At 44.7% G+C, this 26,781-nt stretch overlaps 1 protein-coding gene across 1 annotated transcript in view; it reads right to left on the reverse strand.

Annotated features, from left to right (window-relative positions):
* TDRD9 (tudor domain containing 9) overlaps positions 1-26,781 on the reverse strand; it is a 2,107,755-nt gene that overhangs the window by 1,037,719 nt on the left and 1,043,255 nt on the right. The window contains exons 16-17 of the mRNA XM_069207577.1: positions 19,925-20,090; positions 19,772-19,835 (exon numbers count right to left, since the gene is read on the reverse strand). Of these exons, the coding sequence (XP_069063678.1) occupies positions 19,772-19,835; positions 19,925-20,090 (230 nt within the window). The remainder of the gene's footprint in view (positions 1-19,771; positions 19,836-19,924; positions 20,091-26,781) is intronic.

Raw genomic sequence — 26,781 nt, forward strand, 5'->3', positions numbered from 1 at the left:
TTTAATCTGTTTCTGATGGGAAGGGGCTGATGTACCACATACTGCGCCGCAGGAATAATTTGGGTGTCCCCATCTGAGTCGCGGTCAGAGTTGGAGTCTGGGATGGAGATGCAGTCTGTGCCTGTTCCTCACTGAAGATGTCGGGTGTTTGTTCCACTGACTTCAATGCCATCTTTAGCTGTCTTGCTCTTCGATCCCATAAGGTATTTTTGGATTAGGAGGACCGACACGCCTCACAATTCTCTTCTTTGTGTCCGGAGAGAGGCAGAGGTTGCACACCGAATGCTGGTTGGTGTAGGGGAACTTGGCGTGGCACCGAGGGCAGAATCGAAATGCAGTCCGATCCATGAGCCTGTGAGCCAGTAGGCCAGAGAAGGCCCAAGAAGGGTGCTGGTGCCCGAAAGGGCTTTAGTCAATCCCAACACTACAATCGGATTGAGTGCAGTCAGAAACGCATTCAAAAAACAATTCCGACGTTGAAGGAAAAGGTAGAGAAGTTCAGATAGAAGCAAACCGAAATCTACTGGAGCGAGGGAGAACACATCCGAACAAGACGGCGGAAAGAAAACAATCTAACAAAGGACTTGATGCCCATGTGCACTATCACTGAGAGCAGGAGTCACTCGATTTCGTGACTCCAAAAAGCTTATTCTAAGAAAAGCAACTTGTAACACTCCGAGCCTAACACTAGATGGCGATATATGCACAAGCATGTGTATCTGCAGCTACACAAGCCATCGAATATATATATTTTTCTACCCAAGATATGTTCACAGGTCGGTGCTTAGTTTCTATACAGGTTGCTTGATTAGATGCTTAAGAGTCTCTGTTTTTATTTTATCTACCACAATAGGTAAATATTATCTTAACTATATATCTACAAGCATTCCGCTATTGAAATATTGAGGAAAGATAAAATACTGTTATAAAAATACACAAATAAATTAATTTCAAATACTGTAACGTTCGAAAGCCTGAGTTTATACAATACCGCTTTAAATCTGAATATGATATTCCTTACACATTTATTCCCTTGACTATGTAATCAGGTATTTATATATTTACTACTCTAATCCAACTGCACAAGAGAAAAAAAAAGACATTTTACACTCTTGAAAGCTTTACTATGTCTGACCATCACCCTATAACGCTATCAATGTATCCTCTAGCTCCACTCTCTGGCTCATCCCATTCTACTACTACGATCCCCAAAATAATCCTTCCCAGACTCTTTCCTCCTGGCTCACTCCAAACCTCAGTTTAGAACTATGAACTCCCAAACAACCCTACTAAATTCCATTTAATTTATCTCTCCTTTGACTCATCCCAAACCCCATTTAACTTCTATGATCTTCCTAATATCTTTCTACAGACTCTTACATCCTCCACTTCTCCGTTACTCATCCCAAATCTCATCTTACTACTATGACCTCCCAATGAACATTTCTGGATTCTTCCCTCCTTTACCTCTCCATTGTTCTAGTGAACACAACTAACAGACTCACAAGTTCTCTGTTCAAATTAACTCATACTTCCCTATACTAAAACCGTACTCCTATCTTCCTGTACTAAACCACCACTAATCCTTTTGGATTCCGGAGTAGGATGCTACTTGCCAAAAAGAGCCTTGACGCCTTGTCAGGGGTAGTAAGCGCTATCTAAATACAATTGCTTACTGTCTAAAAATCGACAAAGACTATGTACGGGCCTATTAGCTCATACATATATGCCCTCACTTGTAATACAATGTATCGTGCCTTAGGGCTGAAGGTCTGATGTAGGGGTGACTTACAGATATTACAGGCAGTGTTTTAGAGGACATGGCATACAAGTGTGTGCAATGTTGTGTTTTCAATTTTGGGAGCACCTTGTCACGCAGCCATCAATGGCAGTCTGCATAAGGTTGGTGCTGGGTCCTTCAGAGTGGCACAAGTGCTGCAGCACTGAGGGACCCTCTTCAGTACCCATGCCCTAGGTACCAGGGGTACCAGTTATTAGGGACTTACAGGGGGCTGAAGGGTCTAGTCACTTAGAGATCAATTGACCAGGTGTCTTGTTTTAGTTTAGGGAAGGAACACTGACACTGGGAACCTGGTTAATAGGAGCCAAGTGCGCTTAAGTACAAGTTGCAACTAAACACAAGCTAAAAAGTGTGTGTGTGTGTGTGTGTGTGTGGTGGGTGGGGGGAGGAATGCAACCAAAACCCAGATCCCTAAACCCCACAGTGCCATCTCACCCCAAAGGCACCCTTCCAGTGTTGTCAATTCAACCCCTCAGCCTCTGACTACTCAGAGGCTGTTGTGTCATCCAATCCCTCACCCTCTGCCATTAAATCCTTTACCAACATTTTTCACTCTCTTGTAGCATCAATGTGACCCACACCCCTTCTCCTTACCCGCAGGAGGTCAATACTTTCAGAGTCTGCCCATTGGATCATGTCTCATTTCCACCCTTCCACTATGGGGCCTCTCACTGACTTCCAATTAATCGCAATTTGTTGCTTGATGAGGAAAAGCGCTAAATCTAAGAACCTGGATGTGATCTTGTGCTTTGCAGGGCATGCGTAGTACCACAGTAGGCACACTGCAGGTGTGAAAATCATGTTGCAACCTGTTACCATGGTGACTCATGTCAGGAAATAAAACCAATTTTAAAGCCAGACAAAGGGGTGCCTACCACCCAAAGGCAGGCACCGGACAAACAAATGGCACCCCCTAACCTGAATGAGAGCAAAATTCTGTACCTGGATGGTGATGGCATTAACACCTTGGACAACTCGAAGGACAAACACCCTGATGGACTAAGGACTCGGCCTACAGCTGATCCCCAGGACTAGATGTGTCTCTCCAGGGCAGTTGCTTTGGCCTGCTTGGACCTCCTGAAAACTAGCTGGCACAAGACCTGGACTACTGCGTACCCAACAGGAGAAGGGGAGCACCAGGAGCCATGCATGCAAAAAAGAAAACTGATGCATGGACCCAGTGACACCTGCTCCCCGCACAGTGCGTCCCTTTTGAGGCCAAGAGTCCTGTTTAAAGTGCTCCTGGTGGCCCAATGGGCAGGACTTATTCATCTTGAAAATATCTGCCCTTTGAAACCCCTGACCTGTGGAAAACTGAGCATGCAGGGATTCTCTCCTATTTCTAAAACTACACCCAGATCGGGGGCCAGTGCCCTGGAGTGAACCCAAGCATCATTAGTTCTGCTCAGGCAGCCTCTACCCCAGATTTCTACTTAGTCCGGGGACCCCATTCCATGGGCCAATGTAAACTTAAAAGGAGCCTGGCATCCAATCCCCAGGCCCTCAAAGACAAAGACTGGGTTCATGGGCCAAGGAGGCTCAATACTGCTCCCATTGGAGGCATGAGCTGTTGTTGAGTTCATGTTAGTGCCTTTCATGGGTACATTAATCTTACCTCAGGCCGGTGACCTTTTACCCAAATACATATTCAATTATTTATATTTTAGCACAGCCTGCTTTTGGTGGGGATGTTTTATTATCTAATCAGCTGTTTTTCTGTGAAAGCATTGTTATTAGTTCCTTTGCACAACATTTCATTCTGTGTCTCCACTCAAGGCTGTACATGATAGTTTACCCCAATGGTAAGATTGGGGGGGGGGCGGGATGAGATCCCAGTAAGGAGACAATTGTGGACCTCTTTCTTGAGTAGGCCTCTCATCCTGTACAACTAATAACTTAATTTTTTTATAGATATCCTCCAAGATAAAGACAGTGCTAAATCAACAGCATCCCTTTAATAAAAAAAAAAACTATATAATAAGGAACCCCACACATGCTCCTAGAAATGTTTAACCCATGCAATTGTCTCAAACGCAACAGAATGATCTTCGTAAAGCACAGGGATTTTCCGCTCCACAAAACCATGGAAGACAAACCTAAATGACTGGCTATCTGGACATACCACTTAACTCAGTACCCCATATTTAACACCAAAGTACAAAGTGAAACAATTTCAATAATGTTCAATATCTCAGTAAAACAGGCAACAGTATTAAGAACATCCACAGTCAAACACAACCTAACGAGCAACGCATATCACCTGCTCAAAGGTAATCAACTTTCATAGATTCACATGCTTGAATCAGAGTAGTAAGCAGTAGTGATGCACATTGCAGTATTAGCTAGGAGTGCTTCAAAAGGATATGACATCTTTAAGTAAATAAACATACATAAGATAATTCAAAACAGATGCTTAGCCCTGTAACTAGAAACTATACAGTACATTAATATTTTCTTTTCAACACATTTCAAGATTAACAATGTACAGAACTAACCGTAGGATGGTGGGATGGAAGAGATAGCCCACCTTTACTGGAAAAGATGTCTTAGGACCGCTTGGCCCACAGCTACTTCCCCTTGAGGAGTGGCATCAAGGCAGTAATGCCGCGTGAATGTGCAGCACACTTCTTTCAGACTGCTGCCCTGCAAATGTCCTGGAGCGGTACCCCTGCAAAAACTGCAGAGAATGTTGATACCACTCTGGCAGAGTGAGCACGAACAGACTTTTGTATCGGTTTGCCTGCTGCTTGGTGGCAAAACCAAACTGCCGCTGAAATCCATCTTGCTGTGCTTTGTTTGGAAAGACTTTGACTCTAGCTAGGTATACTGTAAGCCACAAACAACTGGCAAGTCTTATGGAAGGATTTGGTCTTGTCCATGCAGAACTTTATCTTTATACACCTTTTTACATCTAATGAATGAAGAGTCTTCTCTGCTGGCATTGCAGGGTTTGGGAAGAATGTCTTTAGGACAAGCGGTTCATTGATATTAAAGTCTAAGGGAACTTAAGTTATGTATCAAGAGTTTGTGCGTCTTTAATTTGTAAGAAGGGTTCCTGAATCATTAGTGCTTGGATCTCACTGAACCATCTGGCTGATGTGAGAGCTACCAAAAGGGCTGCGTTCCATGAAATAAATTTTAAAGTACCTCAGTAAATTGGCTCAAATGTTTGTTTCATGAGCTGTGCAACTACATTGTTTTGATGCCCCTAAGGAGGAGGAGGCCTGAAAGGTGGGAAGACCCTGAATAAGCCCTTTAGAAATTGTTTGATGAGTCTGGAGGACCAGAAAGAGGGCGAATTATATGAGAGTCTAAAAGACATGATGGCCACTAGATTAACCCAGATGTTGACATGAGCTAGGCCAGAACGTGCCAGCTGCAACATGTATGGCAATATTTGCTCTGGTGAAGAGGATATAGTATGTATCTGTTGTTGCTGACACCATAGACAGAATATCTTCCACTTACATGAGTGAGGTTTGTTAGTGCTGGCCACTCTGGCCCTGAAAAGATAATCCCTTCACTGTGGAGGGATGTCTAGATGTGCAAACTCATTGTGCTCAGGAGCCATGCTAATAAGGCTAGGGATTCTGGATTTGGGTGTAAGACTTGTCCTCTGTTCATGGTCAGAAGATGTGGAGATACCTTCAGTGAAATGTGAGGCTTCACTGAGAAAAGAAGAAGCTCTGTATACCACTCCTCTCAAGGCAATAATGGGGCTATCAAGATCAGAGTGCAGGGTTCGATCTTCAACTTGGTAAAAATCGTGGGAAACAGGGGAATGGGTGGAAAAGCGTAGGCAAAGATTCCATAACATGCCATTGAAAACGCATTCCCCCATGATCCCCGATGGTGATGCCAGCTTGCGAATTATGAGCATTTGGTATTTGATGGGATGGGGAAGAGGTTGGGATAGGATGCTGCCCACTGAGAGAATATGTGGCAGACTGTTAGATGGTCCACTTCCTATTTGTGGCAGCCTGATTTTAGTCTGCTTATTTCGTTTTGTTTCCCAGGGACGTGTTCCACACATAGAAGCATCCCATGTGCTAGGGCCCACTCCCAAATGTCCTGTGCTTCTCGAGAGAGGAAATGGGATTTTGTACCCCCTTGCTGGTTCAGGTAATGCATTTTGGTGGTATTGTCCATTCGTATTAACATCTCTGAGTTGGTAATCCTGGGAAGGAACGCTTGCAAGGCTAGATTTAAGCTCTTGGAGGTTAATATGTAGTCCCTGAAGAGGTGCTGACTATTTGCAGCTAATCTGTAGGTCTTGCAGAAATGCTCCTCAACCATCTAGCCAGGCATCAGTAATGATGACCCACGGAGATGGCCGAGGTTGGAACGAAAGACCAATAGATAGTCCACCAGTCCAGAGCTTTGACCATGAGCAAAGAGATCTTGATTTGATTGTCAAAACCACCTGTGGCTTGGATCCATTGTACGTTGAGTTGTTCCTAGAGGATGGCACTAGACGGATGGATGAGGACATCATCCCCAATAACGACTTGTAAAGGTTTACAGAAAAGTATTTTCTTTTTTTGAATTGACTTAGCCAAGGCCATTAGCTTTTGCTGTCTTTCCATCGTGGGTCAGGATATGTTGGATTTGGTGTCCAAGTTTGCCCTTAAGAAAGCTATCATACCCGATGGCTGAGGCTTGGACTTTTCCCAATTGATGGTTAGGACCAAGCTGTTGACCAGGGCAATGCACTTCCTTGTTGACTTGTGTGCTGCTGAGGAGGACTTCGCTTTGACAAGCCAGTCATCTAAGTATGGGAAAACTTGGTGTCTTTGTCTTCTCAAAAATGCAGCCACAGGTGCAAGGCACTTTGTAAATATCCTGGGGGCTGATTTTAGTCAGAGAGGCAGAACTCGAAATTGGCAGTGGCTGCTGGCTACCTTGAATCGTAGGAACTGACTATGAGAAGGGTGGGCTGGGATGTGAAAATATGCATCCTTCAAATCTAGGGTGGACAGTCTCCATGGTGCAAACAGAGGAGGGTGTCCTGTAGAGTTATCATGCAAAATTATAGTTTCGTTAGGTAGGTGTTTAAGTCTCTGAGACCGAGGATGGGTCTCCATTCTTTCCATTTTCTGCAAATGAGGAAGAATCTGGAGTAGAACCCTTTCCCCCGCTGAGAAAGAGAAGCTTTCTTTATTGCTCCCTTGAGAAGCATTTTGTGGACTGACAGTCTGAGTTGATGGAGAAATTTGGGAATAGATTTGTGAGGCGGATTGCGAGGTGGCATCTGAACCAACTCTAGTGTGTGTCCAAACTGTACCAGGTCTAAGACCCATTGGTCTGATGTTATGGATAGCCACCGCTGGAAGAATGAAAATATCTTGTCCCCTAGTTTGAAGGGGTAGGGGTAGCCAAAGCTCTGGAGAGGTCTTTGTTGGCAAGCTAAGTCTTTTCCTTGAGGAGGCAGTCGTCCCTTAGAGGCAGTTCTACCATCCGTCACTTGGGGAGGTTGCCTCTGAGTGTATTGGTCACTAAATTGTTGGGAGAAGGACGTGTACGAGAGGTATGTGTATTGTTGATAGCCTCCTCTATATGAAGGCAACGAACATGCTCTGGTAGCACGATAGGAAGACTTTCTGAATTGTAGTGCCCCCAGTGATTTGGCGGGCTCCATATCAGTCTTAATTGCTTGAAGAGCTTCGTCGACATGTTTTCCAAATAGGGTTTGTCCATAAAAAGGAAGGTTTAGGATCATATTTTGCATCTGATCGAAAGGAAGTGGCTATTAGCCAGCCTTCTCGCCTGTGCACTGCAGGCCCTGCCAGCTGACAAATTGCGGTTGTGACAATGTCCATTGCAAGTCTATCATCTCTGCGGATGTGCGTTCTCCCTCCTGCAAACTTTTCCTTGCTTCGAGCTTGGCCTCATCCGGTAGCTGTTCGATGTGTGGGACACTAAAATTGGGGTGTAGGGGTTCTTGGAGCTCCTTTAGGCCTCTTGCGCTATCACAGAATCTGGATGTGGAAGGCATGTTAAGCAGGCTGGGGCAACTTCTGGCACTATATATATATATATGGAAAATGTCACTTACCCAGTGTACATCTGTTCGTGGCATTAGTCGCTGCAGATTCACATGCTGTGCACATCCCGCCATCTGGTGTTGGGCTCGGAGTGTTACAAGTTGTTTTTCTTCGAAGAAGTCTTTGAGTCACGAGACCGAGGGACTCCTACCATTTCGACTCCACTGCGCATGGGCGTCGACTCCATCTTAGATTGTTTTGCCCGCAGAGGGTGAGGTAGGAGTTGTGTATGCTAGTAATAGTGCCCATGCAATGGAATGAATGCGTATGTACATAATAACGTTTTAAGTAATATATTTACAAATGTACAAATGTTTAAGATCTACTTCTAAACAGCTACAGGCTCCCGGGGAGGCGGGTGGGCGCATGTGAATCTGCAGTGACTAATGCCACGAACAGATGCATAGACTAGTAAGCAGTTATCTCCCCAAAAGCGGTGGTTCAGCCTCTAGGAGTTGAAGTAGTTTGAAATAATGTTCTTAATACAGCTTGACCTACTGTTGCTTGTGCAGTTAGCACATCTACACAGTAGTGCTTGGTAAATGTATGAGGCGTAGACCATGTTGCTGCCTTACATATTTCGTTCATTGGAATATTTCCTAGAAAGGCCATGGTAGCACCTTTCTTTCTGGTTGAGTGTGCCTTTGGTGTAATAGGCAGTTCTCTTTTAGCTTTAAGATAGCAGGTTTGAATGCACTTAACTATCCATCTAGCAATGCCTTGTTTTGAAATTGGATTTCCTGTATGAGGTTTTTGAAAGGCGATAAATAGTTGTTTTGTCTTTCGAATTAGTTTTGTTCTGTCGATGTAGTACATTAGTGCTCTTTTGATGTCTAATGTATGTAGTGCTCTTTCGGCTACAGAATCTGGCTGTGGGAAGAACACTGGTAATTCTACCGTTTGATTTAAGTGGAACGGTGAGATTACTTTTGGTAAAAATTTAGGATTGGTCCGTAGAACAACTTTATTTTTGTGTATTTGAATAAATGGTTCTTGAATGGTAAATGCTTGAATTTCACTCACTCTTCTTAGAGATGTGATGGCAATTAAAAATGCAACTTTCCACGTTAAGTATTGCATTTCACAAGAGTGCATGGGCTCAAAAGGTGGACCCATGAGTCGTGTTAGGACAATGTTGAGGTTCCATGAAGGAACTGGTGGTGTTCTTGGTGGTATAATTCTCTTTAGGCCTTCCATAAACGCCTTTATGACTGGTATCCTAAACAATGAAATTGAGTGCGTAATTTGTAGGTAAGCAGAAATTGCCGTAAGATGTATTTTAATGGAAGAGAAAGCTAGGTTAGATTTTTGCAAATGTAGTAAGTATCCTACTATTTCTTTTGCAGATGCGTGTAAAGGTTGAATTTGATTATTATGGCAGTAATAAACAAATCTTTTCCACTTATTTGCATAACAGTGTCTAGTGGTAGGTTTTCTAGCCTGTTTTATGACCTCCATACATTCCTGTGTGAGGTCTAAGTGCCCGAATTCTAGGATTTCAGGAGCCAAATTGCTAGATTCAGCAATGCTGGATTTGGATGTCTGATCTGTTGATTGTGTTGTGTTAACAGATCTGGTCTGTTTGGCAGTTTGATATGAGGTACTACTGAAAGGTCTAGTAGTGTTGTGTACCAAGGTTGCCTTGCCCATGTTGGTGCTATTAGTATGAGTTTGAGTTTTTTTTGACTCAACTTGTTTACTAGATATGGAAGAAGTGGGAGAGGGGGGAAAAGCGTACGCAAATATCCCTGACCAGTTCATCCATAGTGCATTGCCCTGAGACTGATGTTGTGGGTACCTGGATGCGAAGTTTTGGCATTTTTAGTTTTCTTTTGTTGCAAATAGATCTATTTGTGGCGTTCCCCAAATTCTGAAGTAAGTGTTCAGTATTTGGGGGTGAATTTCCCATTCGTGGATCTGTTGGTGATCCCGAGAGAGATTGTCTGCTAACTGATTCTGAATCCCCGGAATAAATTGTGCTATTAGGCGAATGTGGTTGTGAATCGCCCAATGCCATATTTTTTGTGTTAGGAGACACAACTGTGTCGAGTGTGTTCCTCCCTGTTTGTTTAGGTAATACATTGTTGTCATGTTGTCTGTTTTGACAAGAGTGTATTTGTGGGTTATTATGGGTTGAAATGCTTTTAGAGCTAGAAATACCGCTAACAGTTCTAAGTGGTTTATATGAAACTGTTTTTGGTGAATGTCCCCTTGTCCTTGGATGCTGTGCTGATTGAGGTGTGCTCCCCACCCTGTCATGGATGCATCTGTTGTTATTACGCATTGTGGCACTGGGTCTTGAAAAGGCCGCCCTTGGTTTAAATGTATACTGTTCCACCATTGAAGCGAGATGTATGTTTGGCGGTCTATCAACACCAGATCTAGAAGTTGACCCTGTGCCTGTGCCTGTGACCACTGTGATGCTAGGCACTGTTGTAAGGGCCGCATGTGCAACCTTGCGTTTGGGACAATGGCTATGCATGAGGACATCATGCCTAGGAGTTTCATTACTAATTTGACCTGTATCTTTTGGTTTGGATACATGGCTTGTATGACATTTTGGAATGTTTGGACTCTTTGTGGACTTGGAGTGGCAATTCCTTTTACTGTGTTGATTGTTGCTCCTAGGTATTGCTGTGTTTGACACGGCAGAAGGTGTGACTGAGTAATTGATTGAGAAACCTAGTTTGTGTAGGGTTTGTATGACGTAATTTGTGTGTTGTGAACACTGTTTTTGCGTGTTGGTTTTGATTAACCAATCGTCTAGGTACGGAACACATGTATTTGCTGCCTTCTGATATGTGCAGCTACTACTGCTAGACATTTTGTAAAAACTCTTGGCGCAGTTGTTATTCCGAATGGCAACACTTTGAATTGGTAATGTATCCCTTGGAATACAAACCTTAGGTACTTCTTGTGTGAAAGATGTATTGGTATATGGAAATATGCATCCTTTAGATCCAGTGTTGTCATGTAGTCTTGTTGTTTGAGCAGTGGGATTACTTCTTGTAATGTAACCATGTGAAAATGGTCTGATTTGATGTATGTATTTACTATTCTGAGATCGAGTATGGGTCTTAGAGTTTTGTCTTTTTTGGGTATCAGAAAGTACAGTGAGTAAACTCCTGTGTTTAGTTCTTGTTTTGGTACTAACTCTATTGCTTCTTTTTGGAGCAATGCTTGAACTTCTAGTCCTAGAAGATTTATATGTTGTTGTGACATATTGTGTGTTTTCGGTGGAATGTTTGGAGAGAATTTGATAAATTCTATGCAATAACCATGCTGGATAAATGCTAAGACCCAAGTGTCTGTTGTTATTTCCTCCCAATGTTTGTAAAACTTGGTTAGTCTCCCCCCCACAGGTGTTATGTGTTGGGGATTTGTGACCTTGAAGTCACTGTTTGTTTGGAGGAGTTTTGGGACTTTGGAACTTTCCTCTGTTCCTTTGAAATTGTCCCCCTCTATATTGTCCCCGAAAACCTCCCCGCTGATACTGGCTCTGGTAAGTGGGCTTTGTTTGTGAGGCTGTGGCTTCTGTGGTTTGCCCTCAAAACCCCCCTCGAAATTGTGTTTTTCGATCGCAGTGTCCACCTCCGGCCCAAACAACTGCTGTCCGTTGAATGGCATATTTAGCACAGCTTGCTGTATCTCTGGTTTAAATCCTGATGTACGCAGCCATGCATGTCTCCTTATTGTTACAGCTGTGTTGACAGTTCTAGCAGCCGTGTCTGCAGCATCCATTGCTGACCGTATCTGATTATTTGAGATACCCTGTCCTTCTTCTACTACTTGCTGCGCTCTCTTTTGGAACTCCTTGGGTAAATGTTCAATAAGGTGTTGCATCTCATCCCTATGGGCCCTATCATATCTGGCTAGCAAAGCTTGCGAATTTGCAATACGCCACTGGTTTGCTGCCTGTGCCGCCACCCTTTTGCCTCCAGCATCGAATTTTCGACTTTCTTTATCTGGAGGTGGTGCATCTCCTGAAGTATGAGAGTTGGCTCTTTTGCGCGCTGCTCCCACTACAACAGCGTCTGGTGTTAGCTGTTGTGTAATGTACAATGGGTCTGTTGGTGGCGGTTTATATTTTTTATCTACTCTTGGAGTAATGGCTCTCCCTTTAACAGGCTCCTCAAACACTTGTTTGGAGTGTTTTAGCATTCCGGGTAGCATAGGAAGACTCTGATATTGGCTGTGTGTGGAAGACAGTGTATTAAAAAGAAAGTCGTCTTCAATGGGCTCTGAATGAAGGCTGACATTATGAAATGCAGCTGCTCTTGCCACCACTTGTGCGTAGCCTGTACTATCCTCAGGTGGCGATGGTTTAGCTGGATAGCATTCTGGACTATTGTCTGACACTGGTGCGTCATAAAGGTCCCATGCGTCAGGGTCATCTTGACTCATTCCTGTATGAGTTGGGGATTGCATCATTGGTGGAGTGGCTACCGGTGATGGTTGCGGAGAGTGATGTGGGGATGGTGGTGGTGTTACTTGTTTAGCCACCTTTGCGTGTGGCTGTTTGTCTTTGTCTTGGAAGGCAAGCTTGCGTTTCATTTTGACTGGAGGAAGAGTGCTGATCTTCCCTGTATCTTTTTGAATAAAGAGCCGTCTTTGTGTGTGATCTGGCTCTATTGCCTGTAATTCCTGTCCAAATCTATGTGTCTTCATTTGTGTGGACAGTCCTTGTTCCTCAGTGTAGGAACTTGTTTTCGGTTCCGAGGCCGGATATTTCGGTACCGAAACCTTTTCGGCTGCTTTTTTCGGCTCCGACGAAACCTTTTTTACTTTCGGCGTCGTGCTCTCTCGGTGCCGACCCGTTTCGGTGCCGGTGTCTCGGTGCCGAATCTTCTCTGAGCCACTATCTCTGGCCCGAGATTGCTGTGTGCCGGTATCTCGACCGGAGTCGGATGACTTCGACACCAGCTCGCCCTTTTTCGGTGCCGATGAACGGTCACCTACTTTTCGGGTTAAGCCATGGCCTGTTGGCGGTGGCGTCCCCTGGGCTTTAGCGCTTTTCTCATGAGTTTTTGTTTTCGACGTCTTACTCACGGTTTTCGGCGTTTCTTCGGGATCGATCTCCTCAGAGTCCGACTCCTGGGTGGAGAATGTTTCTTCCTCCTCCTCGAAACGCCCTTGTCCTGTCGGCGCCGACGCCATTTGCAGTCTTCTTGCTCTTCAGTCCCTGAGTGTCTTCCTGGACCGAAACGCTCGACAGGCCTCACAAGTATCCTCCTTGTGTTCTGGTGACAAACACAAGTTACAGACCAGATGTTGATCTGTATATGGATACTTGTTATGGCATTTTGGACAGAAGCGGAATGGGGTCCGTTCCATCAGCCTTGAAGAGACACGTGGCCGAACCGACCAGGCCCTGACGGGGATGGAAGAAAACCCCAAAGGGCCACCGGAGCTCTTCTTAATTCGGTGTCGATCTGTTGTAACTAACCCGATACCGAACGCAAACAATACCGACGATTTTTCCGAGATTCTAACTAACTTTCCGACCCGAAACACGGAGCGAAAAGGAACACGTCCGAACCCGATGGCGGAAAAAAAACAATCTAAGATGGAGTCGACGCCCATGTGCAATGGAGTCGAAATGGGAGGAGTCCCTCGGTCTCGTGACTCGAAAAGACTTCTTCAAAGAAAAACAACTTGTAACACTCCGAGCCCAACACCAGATGGCGGATGTGCACAGCATGTGTATCTGCAGCTACACATGCCATCGAACATATATATATATATATATATATATATATATATATATAGCACTGCTGTGACTGTTGCTGGGATCTGCATGACCTTCAAGCCTTCCCATATATGACTAACCATAGGCATGGAAAGTACGTTCTTTGAAATCATTAAAAAAAAGCAATCCATTTGCTTGGACGGAATTGGCGCCGCCGTCGATGTCGTAGGAAAAGATGCAGATTTGGAAGCGACAGACACAGTCAGCTTAGTTGACGATGAAGACGTTTAAGTCTTTGTTGATGACGATGCCCTAGTCGACGCGGTGGAGGTACTCATCACTCCCATTGACGGTGGGGTAGTCCGTGTCGTCGACAAAGTTGACGGTGGTCCTCTTAGACAGCCTGCCGATGAGTGGAGCTGATGGAAGCTTCTTGAAGGTATGCAATACCTTTTTGGGTGGTGTACAAGGCTCCAAAGAGGATTTCTTAGCCCTCTCAGCACTTGTAGTATGTTTTTTTCTTCTCCTTAGGTGAGTGAGGGCTGGATCTGTGAGGAGATGAAGAAGGGCTCAGGCCTTTATAAGGCCCTCAGGTGGTCTTTCTGGAGGCCTTTTCAGGCTGTTCTGAGGAGGATCTTACATGCAAATTTCTCTCTTTCTATGATGATCATCAGGAAGCGGAAGTAGAGCCCTCACTATCGAAATCAGATAGTGGCTGTTTCCAGGGATTAGGTGTTTGCAGCCAAATTAACAGCCTGCCTTCCCTGTCCTTCAGAGTTCCGGTGGAAAAGGTATAACATACGTTACAATCCTTTGCCCACTGATCCAGGTAGAGGCAGTAGATAAAATTCTGTGTGGATACTCAGAATGTAATCTCTTTTTACCATAAATTTTACAGTGTCTGATTAAACTATTCTTGTATTTGTCACACATGAAGAGTCTTCTCAGAAGGCGTGGATGGAAGGACTAAAGGCAAAACCTTTAGAACAACGAAGAAATGAAAAAAAAGCTTCTAGAATATCCAAAAAACAGAAAACGTGAGCAGAGCTCAGTGGCGACTTCCTAGCACGATGTGCAGTAGAAAATCAGAGGGACTGGAGCTTTTCTCAGGAGTGGTCTAAAGAGTGGTGTTGCCTGATTGGTGGACTCTCAGCTTTAGTCCTTTTTTCCCAAACTGACAGATACAGTACTAAACTGATAAGCCCTGGGCCTTTAGGTTTGCGCTATTTCAGCACTAGTTTATAAAGGTATCAGGGACTCCCATCCTGTTGATGGGGAATGATTCAAGCATGTGAATCTATGAAAGTTCTAATACTGGAGTTATCTAAATCCTTACAGAATAAACCAGTCTTCTGTTTTACTCTAGTGCTTTCTGGTGACAAGGATGGCCTCTATAGATTTTTATTGCGACTGATGCAGTTATCTGAGCAGAAATGTGTTGCAATGACTTGAAACAACTGCACAAAATCAGCAGGATTATTTTTATGACCCAGTAATTTGTAGGCAAGGTCTGAAACCAATACTGTGAGAAGTTTTGCACGTGTGCAAAGCATTCTATAGAGCACTGTGCCATACTACTATGGGTCTTTATTTCTATTGGTCCACAGTTATTCATTTATGACGTATGTCTGGCATATAACCCCCTTATGGTCATTTATTCACATTTTAATCAACACAATATTCTTTGTAGGCAATGTTTCTTCTAACAGTATATCTATGATTTAAGTGGATCCTTAAAATTTAAAACCTTAATGGCCATCACATGATTAGTTTCCTGCAATCCAGTGGTTCCAACTAAGAACAAGATGTTTGTAACAGAGATATCAAAGGTTTTTCAGCAGCAAATAAATACATCAGGGCTATTGTGTAAAACTGAAAGTATTACATAAATTCATGATGTGTCAATCAGCTATGCCTTTTAAAACCGACCATACAACAAAAGCACTTATGACCTTGGTTTCTCCTCAAAGGCAGCTTTTCTTTGATGGAGAACACGCTGACTCTGCACGATCTTGGTATGACAAGGACTGCATTTTTCAGAGATTGCACCACAACACACTTTGCTTATTAATTATATTTGCTTTTCAAAAACATTAATGTTTTTCAAAATCTTCATCATTTGTGAGCTGACCACAAACCTGAAATTTGACAATGTTCCAGCAACACTAATCTCGCATTTCCATTTCCAGCATTCTGCTATTAGGTTGATGTAGACTAGTTCCTTGTTATTTGCATTATCAAAGGGCCTCTTCGATGCTTCCCCCAGCAACCAATAATTGAAATTGATATTTTGAATTAGTACTGTACCTAAAGCTTTAGTCACTTAATGTATGAAATTGGAATATTAGTTGAGGGAGTGAGGACCCATTTCACATAATCACAGTCATTCTCAGGGTGAATCTTGAAAGTCATTAAACTGTGCTCTACCCCTGGTAACAACTGCACAGAGCAGCCAGGCTTAATTTAAAGGCAATGTGTAAATTATTAATGTAGAACTCAAACAGTAAAAAGTTAAAATACAAGAAAAATCCCAAATCTGTTTCCAAAAATATTTTAATAAATAAAATGACATCATAATTAATACCATTGAATAAGTAGAACAGGAAATATTAATTTTTAAAGTGTGACTTCAAAATAGTGCCAAAAAGCATAAAGCCCCAACCGTGGGTATCTGGCTGCCCGGATGAAAGTTTACCTTCTGAGTTACAAAGTTTTATGGAGAAAAAGTGTCATTAATCCATTTCAGTCTCACACCAGCAGCCCATGCCTTCACCTGCTAACCTAAACCAAAGCACTACGGTTCCACAAGTAGCTGATTGTTCCAGAGCAGGTCATGCTACTTTTGGACATATTACATAAAGGTACACTGTTCCGAAAGCAAGAGATCCAACTAGAGATCCCTAAGATAAACTCAGGTCAACCTAGGCACTTATATAAGTAGAAGCAAAGGCCCTCAGACACCCAGATAGGTGTCACGATTCATCCATGGGCCTGCTACTCGTTGGACCAGTGCTGCAACATCCAATGGGCTCCACAAGGGGGCTCTGTCCCGGAGATCTTTTAAACAATGCCTCCTAGTGTAGCACATGTACTAGCCCTACCATTGGCAATACTTAGTAAAAATATAAAGAGCCCTAGGGGAGGGCCACACCATATACTAAGAAAGTGAAAAGCAAGATACAGTCCCCCACCCAAGGATGTAGAGTTGTTAGAGGGAGATTGGAAAAACTAGCAACCACAAGAGGGGAATACCTGAGTGACCCCCAGCGACCAGGAGAGCAGAGTTAAGAACCGAGTCTTCCCAAGGACTAACAGGTCGACTTAGAAAAAGAATTATGCAAAAACAGGACCAGTCTAGAAGAAACCAACAGTGGATTCTGAAAGAAGAGGACTGCGTCCAGGCCACGACGCAGTGTCCAGTGGGTGCAGGAGCTACTACCCATCCTTCTGTGGATGAAGAACTGAGTCGACAGGGGACGAAGAAGACCAACTGTAGAGCCCAGGAGCTCAAAAGGAGTCCTTGGAGCGGTGCAGATGGAGTCCAAAGTCAGTTGTCAGGTTACAGATGGTCAGTGGTGTTGGCCTTGGCAAATTCTAGAGGAGCAAAAGATGAGTTGCAAGGTTGAAGATGACCAGCAAGGCCTAGGGGACTTGACTCTTGAAGGGGAGTCCGGGATGACCCTCAGCAGTTGGGAGGGCCAACAGAAGCAACAGGCAATTCACTGGCAGCAGGCACAGTAAGTCAAAGTGAGGCCCAGTCAGCACACCTGAAGAGGAGTTCCCTGTTGCTGGAGCAGGAAGAAGTGCTGGGGGGGCCAAGGCTACTCGGAGCCTGAAGATCCATTGGAGCAGGATACAACAAGCCTTGGTAGCTGCAAGAGTCGCAGTGCACAGGGGCACTGTCCTGCAAGGAGAGGCAAGGGTTCACCATCTCCCAAGTCAGATAGCTGGCAGAGAGGACTGAGGGGACCACTCCAGACTACCACCTGTGGTGCAGGACCCACGCAGTTCCAGAGGAGAGCAGATCCATACAGCCGGACGTGGTTGCTGTAGGTGCCTGCAGATACAGGGGAGTGACTCCTTTATACCAAGGGAGATTCCTTCTTGCTTCTTGGTGTAGGCTGAAGTCTCGCCGACCACGGAGGAGGCACAGTCAAGAAAATGTTGCAGTTGCTGGAAGGAGCCAGTAAAACAATGTTGCAAAGCGAAGTTGCCACCAGAGTTGCAGCCTTGTCGGTTCCTGAAGAGTCCAATTGTGGTTCCAGTGGCCAGAAGTCTAAGTAAACAATGCAGAGGAGTCCTGCTTGAGTCTTGCACGACGAATCTGGGGACCCCACCCTCGAGCACTATAAGGAAGATTGGTCTCCTACCAAGAAGAACACCTATAAAAGAAGGGGGTGGGGGAGGGGAGGCTCTGTGTTGTCACCTCCCTGACAAGGCCACTCAGATGCTCCCAGGGACCTCTGCACATCTTGGTTTTACGACGGCAGAATCAAGTGGCCACCTCGAGGCGCTCTGGGCACCACCATGGGGTGGTGATGGAGAGGGGAATGGTCACTCCCCTTCGTCCAGTTTCGAGCCAGAGCAGAGTCCGGGGGTCCCTGGACTGGTGCAAACCGTTTGTCCAAGGTGGGCACCAAATGTGCCCTTCAAAGCAAACCGGTGGCTTGGGAAGCTACCCCCTCCCAAGCCTTGTAACACCTATTTCCAAAGGAGATGGCGTTACCTACCTCTCCCACAGGAAATCCTTTGTTCTGCCTTCCCCTGCCTGAGCTGGTCAAGCAGCAGGAGGACATAAACCTGTCTGAGGGGTGGGAGCAGCACAGGCTACCTGGAAACCCCCAGAAGACTGGTAGGAGCAATACTGGGGGTCCTCTAAGGAGCCCCCAGAGTGCATGGAATCATACAACCAATACTGGCAACAGTACTGGGGTATGTTTCAGACATGTTTGACACCAAACATGCCCAGGTTCAGAATTACCATTGTGTAGCTGGGCACTGTACAGTGTCCAGTACACGGGTAAAATGGCTTACTGTGTCCATGGAGCTGGAGTTCGTAGAGGCACCTCTACTCATACAGGGGTGCCCTCACACACAAGGACTTGTGCCCTCACACACAAGGACCTGTACCTTGCCCTCTGGGCTAGAAGGGCCTACCACAGGGGTGATTTACAGTAAGCTGGTGCAGTGACCTGTGGTTAAAGGGTGCATACACCTCTTCACGCAGGCGGCAACAGCAGACCTGCAGACACATTCTGCATGGACTCCCATGGGTGGCAGGATACATGCTGCATCCCATGGGGATCCCCTGGTGCCCCAATGCCCTGGGTACCTAAGTACCATATACTACAGACTTATTAGGGGACACCAGTATGCCAATTGGGGTGGGGGGGGAGATGCGAAAATCCTATGCAACCAAATTTAGAGGGAGAAAGCACAATCACTGGGATCCTGGTTGGCAGAATCCCAGTGAAAACAGTCTAAGCATACCAATGGCAGGCAAAAAGTGGGTTTAACTATGCTAAGAGGGTACTTTCCTACACTGCTTCCTTCACAGCACGTCTTCAAAAGCTCTTTAGAGCAGCTTGGCATCATGTCATAGGCAGCAGGATTGAGCACAGGGAAAGCTTTGTTAGTGGAGCCACCCACAGTACCACTGGCCTACCATCTAACTCTTGATTAGGTGATGATAGGCAACACCTTTGTCTGAGACCTGTCTACTCCCTGCGTATTAAAAATTCCTTTACAAGTCACAGAAATGCAATATTTACTTACAGCATTGGTTATATTTATATAGTGTGGAACTACCCACAATAGGAAACCGAGTACTTAAAAAATGCGGAAAGTACATTCCAGTGCATGCAGGCCACAGGAGTGTTCATGTGTTGTGGAGTATTGTTGCAGAGAATAGCAGTTTGATTGTTGGGTCCAAGGGTGGTGAAGGTGTAGCTACAAAGGTACAGCGGAGGAAGGTGCATGGGGTGTGCAATGCAGAAACGTACACGTCTTCTGGCAGATTGCTGCCCGTGAGCATTTATGGTTAATATTAATGGCACAGGGCCAGGTAGAGGCACGATAATAGGAGGGGAAGAATTTATTTTTTCTACTTGTGGGTATTTTTTCAACTGTGCACCTTTAAATACATTACCAACACAAGCACAAGTACTCAAAACCTCTACAGAATTACTTTTCCTCATCTTTCTTCATACACTTGTAAAAATAAAGCTTACTCCATACCTATATCCATCAAGATGCTGTCTGTAGGGCATGGAAAAGAAGCTCTTCAAAGAGAGACCTGCAGCTGGAATGCAAACAGAAATAGTGTCTTCAATGTTACTTTGACCATTTTGCGATGATGTATTTCAGCATGCTTCTTTTCTTTTAACATACCTATAATGAGACATTCATCTAGACATCCAAAGACATGACCAAGGACGATCAGTTTACCAAGCAGCAGATCCACTGGTAAGTGTGCTAGTACCAGTCCCAGGAACGTCAACTCTCCATCATGAGGATTCTCTTCCTCGGCATTGGTGCTTACAGCTAGTGCTCCAATCTAAATTGATCACAAACGAAAATGCATCATCGCAAACTTGAAAAAAAAAAAGGAGCAGATAACAGGCGAAATACAGTTTGTGAAATAGTACTGTGAACAGAAGAGATACCCCTTCAATTAATAGGTTGGCTGCATAATTACTTATTTAGAATTTCACACACAAATCCCTTAATTCAGCCTTCGGACATCCTATGGAAGAAATATTGTTTCATCTAATGTAAGTATTGTTATAGCGAATGAAATAAAAATGTATTCAAAATGTTTTCAACATCAGTACTTAAAATGTTGTTGACCACCTGTCTCAAAAACAGTCCTCTCATTGAAAAGATCTAAGCTGCACATCATCGAAACTAGCAACTTTTCACAATGCTACTTAAAACGCAGCAGGACGCAACTCACTTCCCCATCTCTGTCAGGATCCTCGCATCATGTGATCAAGCAGCGCTACTTTAAGACCTTCTGTGACCCTCACAGTCATGAACCCTAGTTTGGAGCCATAACCATTTTCTAGTTTTCCTTTACAAGCTTCTGAATATTCTTGGAAAACAGATATAGTCCACATTCTGTTCCCTGGTATGGTTCTAAACTGCTGATACATTGTGGCCACTGAATGCTCTCCCTCTGCCTGAGACCTGGAAATATTACGGTCAGTGAATTTAAATATACTTTGATCACTGAGCTTTCACCTCATGTTGCATATGCCCATCAGCTCATTTAAATGCTTTCTTTCTGTTCTGGAGCAAGGTCCACTCATTGTTCCATTCTGGAGTTCAGTTCTGTCCATTTGTTACTTCCAGGAATCTTCATAGACCTCGTAAGGGAGAGCTAGAGAGGAACTTTAACTCTCATCCGCATTGTGCTACTTCTAACTCAGACAAGTTCCTTGTTGCAATCGATCCCATCCTGTTAAAGTATAAACTGGAAAAATGAATTAAGACTGGCTTCTTTCTCCAGAATTTGTGCTATCTTGTTTTAAATGTCAAAAAATTGTCCAATATAGTGCAGATTTGACAAGTAGGTCTTAAAAGAAAATAAGTGTTTTTAAATGCAAAAAACTGTAGTATACAATCATAAGTAGATGTACTAAAGCTGAATAACTAAAGCAGCATTTACTGGCAAACTGACCTTGTTTAAGAATGTGAACTGTTTATTTTCCTGACCTTCCCATGGACATATTTTTCATAATGAATAATAGTTGCATAAAATGTTTTCGTTTAACTTTGCAAATGTTTCTACTTACACAAAGAACCCTGTTAAAAAATGAATGGGCAACTTGTCTTTTTTAGTGAGGTAATACATAAGCTTATACTTTAAGATGCAGCTTTTGTAAAGTCAATGAATGGTGTGAACAGACAGCAGAATAACCTTTGTATTGGATAAAAAATTGCTGTCTGTGGACTATTGTATTTTTGGTGATAAAATGAAGGATCGATCCTGTTTCCATGAGGGCATCGGAAAGCTCATTGGTTGACTGAAGCAAGAAGAAGCAACATGTTTCAAAATCTTAGATTGTACTGTCTATAATAATGTCTGTTCCAGGGGCATGGCCAACCATCACAGGCGTGTGGATGTGATCTACGGAGGCTCTGCAGTATTCTCTATTGAACCAAGGAGTTTAGCACTCAAATTGGCCAACAAACCAGTCCCAGGCATGTACGATGCATCACGAGCAAGCCGTCAGCAAGGAGGCGGTTTCTGCTTTGTGTCAGTCATCAGAGCTTCGATCTCCCTGCAGCGGCCCATGGTGGCAGTGAGCCTCGTGGTGGCCATCGGGCCCAAGAAATACTATTATGGCCCTCCGCAGTGAAGTCAGCGGCGCTGGGTGAGGGCCCCAATGGAAAGACAACAGACACCGGTGGTGAGGAGGCTTCTACAGGGGTGGCAGCTTCTGGAGCCTGGCGTTTTAAAGACTGTCTGACTTCAACATAGCGGACATTAAGGACATCGGTCCACACCATGCCTCTGGAACGATGACAGACACTGGTGCGAAGTGACCAGAGAGCGGGCGGAGGAGGCTCACAGTGCATATTATATTCTGCACTTCTGGAGCGGGGAGTAAAGGTATCTGGGCTTGATTTGGCTCCAGGGTTCTGTCCCGTAGGGGCCTCACACAAAGCAGGTGTCTCTCATCGCTGGCACAGACAGGAGGTCAAGGGGGCGCGGGTGTGTGTGTGTGTGTTACTATCCTTTTGGGGACTTGGGTGTGATAACACACTCACACTGTGGGAACCTGAAACCAAGCCCCCCATAAGGCAATGTCTTCTAAATAATACAAAAATTACTTCAGGAACATCGGTGTCAATTCTTACAACATTTTTAAAAATTGCCTTGTGCGGACCTGTGTTTCATTAAGTGTGTTTAAATGTTTGCTCAGCTCTGCCCCTGTACACAGGAGGTGGTACTGCACCCTTAAACACACTGCATTTAAACACTCACTGCTCATCAAAAACACACACTAGCAGCGGAAAGCACAGACACTTCAAAGTAAAAGCTGCATAGCCCTATGTTTATCACAATTTATTTCATTGAAATTTACCTTTCTGTATTTTTTTTTAAAATACAACTATTGACATGAAGACTTTTTGGTTCTAAACATTATTTGTGGTTTTCTAAACATTGCTAAAAGCAATTTCGGTCCTAGGACTTTTGAATCCTAGGATACTTCACTATTAACCTTTTGATCCGTACCTGCAATTAATGAATGATGGTGCAATAGAATGTGATACAATATAAACTTATTTGATCACTTTTGCAAGTAATCTAGAGGCATGAAGGCCTGTTGTTACATTTTAATGCTTGTACCATAAATACTGAGTATTTACTTTGATTTTGTTTGATATGCACCATAAAAGACGTTCTTTTGGATGATGGCTAGATGAGTGAGAACTAACATTGTATTGCAGGGAGGACAACATTCACGCAGGAAGCGACCTGAAGCAATGTTGTGCGAACAGTATGAGAAAGCTTATTTATAACAGAAAAAACATGTTCTTATAATAATAGTGAACTTCTTAGAAGATATATTCAAATATCACCATAATGTGTATGTACATTTAAAACATTTGAACTGTTTCTAAAGCTTTCCAAATTAAAACAGTTTGCTGAAATTCCCAAGGGTGTGTGAATAACAATCATAACAAGCATTAGCAAAACCAATAGATCTTGCCTATACAACAGCTATTGTGGCTTTGACAACGTGCTTTAGCCATGTTGTACACCAATGTGGATGCTGTTCAGCATGGTTAAATGTTAGTGGCATGGAGGAAAGTGGTATGCAGCGGAGTGTCAGAGTAGAGTGGCACAGATTGTCATGGAGTGGCATAGAGTGGAGTGGTGTCGAATTGAGGCGTGTGTTGTAGAGTGTAGTAAAGTGAGTGGTGTAGCATAGTGTAAAGGGGCATGGAGTGGCATAGAGGGAGTTATGTAGAGTGGAGAAGAGTAGTGTTGTACACTGTTGTAGTTGTAGAGTGGAGTAGCATAAAGTGTCAAGTGGAGCAGAGTGTGGTGGAGTATTGTAGAGTAGCGTGGACTGTCACATAGGATTGTAGAGAGGAGGGTTGTATAGTGAAATGCCATAGACTGAAGGCACATACTGTATAGTGAGGACCGTGGAGTAAAGTGTCGTAAAGTGGAGGGGCAAAGAGTTGAATAGGGTGTCGTAGAGTGTAGTGTCCAAGTGGAGGGGCTTAGTGTCATGGAATCGCAAAGAGTGGAGTGTCAGAGTGGAGGGTCATTGGTTGAAGTGTCATAGATTGGAGAGTTGTGAAGTGGAGTCGTGCAGAGTAGACGAGTGTAGAGTGGAGGACCGCAGAGTGGAGGGATGTAGAATGGAGGGGCATAAAGTGGAGTAAAGTGTCATAGTGGAGTGTCATTGATCAGAGTGGAGTTTCGTACAGTGAAGTAGAGTGGCATAAAGTGGCTTAGGCTGGAGTGGTGTAGAGTGGAATAGCGTGGGGTGTCAGAGTAGAGTAGCGTCAGAGCGGAGTGACTGAGTAGAGGGGCAAAGAGTGGCAAAGTGTAGAGTGGAGTAAAGTGTTTTAGAGTTGAATAGATTGCAGTGGCATAGAGTGGAGTGCCACAGAGTGGAGTGGAGTGGCATAGCATGAAGTGGAGTAAAGGGTCATAGAGAGGAGTGGCATAGCATAGAGTGTTGTATAGTGGAGTAAAGTGGAGTGGAGTGTAGTAGAGTGGAGTGGCATAGAGTGGAGTAAAGTGACAGGGAGTGTAGTAGAGTGGAGTAGCATAGAGAATTATAGAGTGGTATGGAGTACTGTGGACAGGAATGACGTACAGTGGCATGGAGTGGCAGAGAGTATTGTCAAAGGGTGGGTTAGAGTGGAGTGTACTAGAGTACAGTGTCTTAGAGTGGCATAGCTTGTCAGAGTGGAGTGGTATAGTGTAGAGTGGAGTAAAGTGTCAGAGTGGAGTGTCGCTGTGGAGTAAAGTGGTGTGGAGTAAAGTGGTGTGGAGTGTAGTAGAGTGAGTGGCATAAAGTGGCATAGAGTTTTGTAGAGTGGCACAGAGTAGCCTAGAGTGTTATAGAGTAAAGTGTCAGAGTGCAGTGGCGTAGAGTGGAATGAAGTATACAGTGTCATAGAATGTCAGAGTGTTGTGGAGTGGGATACAGTGGAGTGTCGTAGAGTGGTGGAGAGTGGAGTGGCATAGAGTAGAGTGTTGTGAAGTGGCATAGAGTTGTAGAGTGTCACAGAGTGGGGGGCTTCATAGAGTGGAGTAGAGTAGTGTGTCAGAGTGGCATGGGAGAGTGGTGTGGCATGAAACAGGGCATCATAGAATGGAGTAGAGTGGAGGAAAGTGACAGTAGAGTGGAGCACAGTAGAATGGCGTAGAGTGGCTGTAGGAGGCTGGCCTGGCTTGTAGTGGGTACCAAGGGGTACTCACACTCTGTACCAGGCCCAGTTATCCCTTATTAGTGCAGAAGAGGTGTTTCTAGCAGCTCAGGCTGATAGAAGGTAGCTATAGCAGAGCAGCTTAGGCTGAACTAGGAGACATCCAAAGCTCCTACTATACCACTGGTGTCATATGCACAATATCATAAGAAAACACAATACACAGATATACTAAAAATAAAGGTACTTCATTTTTATGACAATATGCCAAAAGTCTCTCAGTGAGTACCCTCAGTATGAGGATGCCAAATATACACAAGATATATGTACACAATACCAAAAATATGCAGTAATAGCAAAAGGAAGTAATGCAAGCAGTGTAAAGTTACAATAGATTGCAATAGGAGCACATAGGTATAGGGGCAACACAAACCATATACTCCAAAAGTGGAATGCGAACCACGAATGGACCCCAAACCTATGTGAGCTTGTAGAGGGTCGCTGGGACTGTAAGAAAACCGTGAGGGTTATAAAAATATCCCACCCCAAGACCTTGAAAAGTAGATGTAAAGTGCACCTATAACCCCCAGAGAGCACAGAAGTCGTTTCTGCAAGGAAGACCAACACCAGCAAAGCAACCAAAGTGGATTTCCGGACCCGAGTACCTGTGGTACAAGGGGACCAAGTCCAAGAGTCGCGACAATGTCGAGAGTGGGCAGATGCCCAGGAAATGCCAGCTGAGGGTGCAAAGAAGCTGCCACCAGATGGTAGAAGCTGTGGATTCTGCAAGAACGAAGAGGGCAAGAAACGTCCCCTTTGGAGGATGGATGTCCCACGTCGTGAAGAAGCTTGCAGAGGTGTTCCCAAGCAGAAAGACCACAAACAAGCCTTGCTAGCTGCAAGGGTCGCAGTTACGGTTTTTGGATGCTGCTGTGGCCCAGGACGGACCAGGATGTCGCCACTTGGATGAGGAGACAGAGGGGGGCGCCCAGCAAGTCAGGGAGCCCTCACAGAAGCAGACAGCACCTGCAGAAGTACCGGAACAGGTACTTGGAAGAGGAGTGAACCGTAGTCCACCCGAAGACACAAAAGGGAGTCCCACGACGCCAGAGGACAACTCAGAAGGTTGTGCACTGCAGGTTAGAGTGTCGGGGACCCAGGCTTGGCTGTGCACGAAGGAAATCCTGGAAGAGTGCACAGAAGCCGGAGCAGCTGCAAATCACACGGTACCCAGCAATGCAGTCTAGCGTGGGGAGGCAAGGACTTACCTCCACCAAACTTGGACTGAAGAGTCACTGGACTGTGGGAGTCACTTGGACAGAGTTGCTGAGTTCCAGGGACCACGCTCGTCGTGCTGAGAGGGGACCCAGAGGACCGGTGATGCAGTCTTTTGTTGCCTGCGGTTGCAGGGGGACGATTCCGTCGTCCCACGGGATATTTCTTCAGAGCTCCTGGTGCAGAAAGGAGGCAGGCTACCCCCAGAGCATGCACCACCAGGAAACAGTCGAGAAGGCGGCAGGATCAGCGATACAAGGTTGCAGTAGTCATCTTTGCTACTTTGTTGCGGTTTTGCAGGCGTCCTGAGCAGTCAGCGGTCGATCCTTTGGCAGAAGGTGAAGAGAGAGATGCAGAGGAACTCTGGTGAGCTCTTGCATTCGGTACCTGAAGAATTCCCCAAAGCGGAGACCCTAAATAGCCAGAAAAGGAGGTTTGGCTACCTAGGAAGGAGGATAGGCTAGTAACACAGGTAAGAGCCTATCAGAAGGAGTCTCTGACGTCACCTGCTGGTCCTGGCCACTCAGAGCAGTCCAGTGTGCCAACACACCTCTGAATCCAAGATGGCA

Source organism: Pleurodeles waltl, chromosome 9 (assembly GCF_031143425.1).
Source record: "Pleurodeles waltl isolate 20211129_DDA chromosome 9, aPleWal1.hap1.20221129, whole genome shotgun sequence".
Classification (NCBI taxonomy): Eukaryota; Metazoa; Chordata; class Amphibia; order Caudata; family Salamandridae; genus Pleurodeles; species Pleurodeles waltl.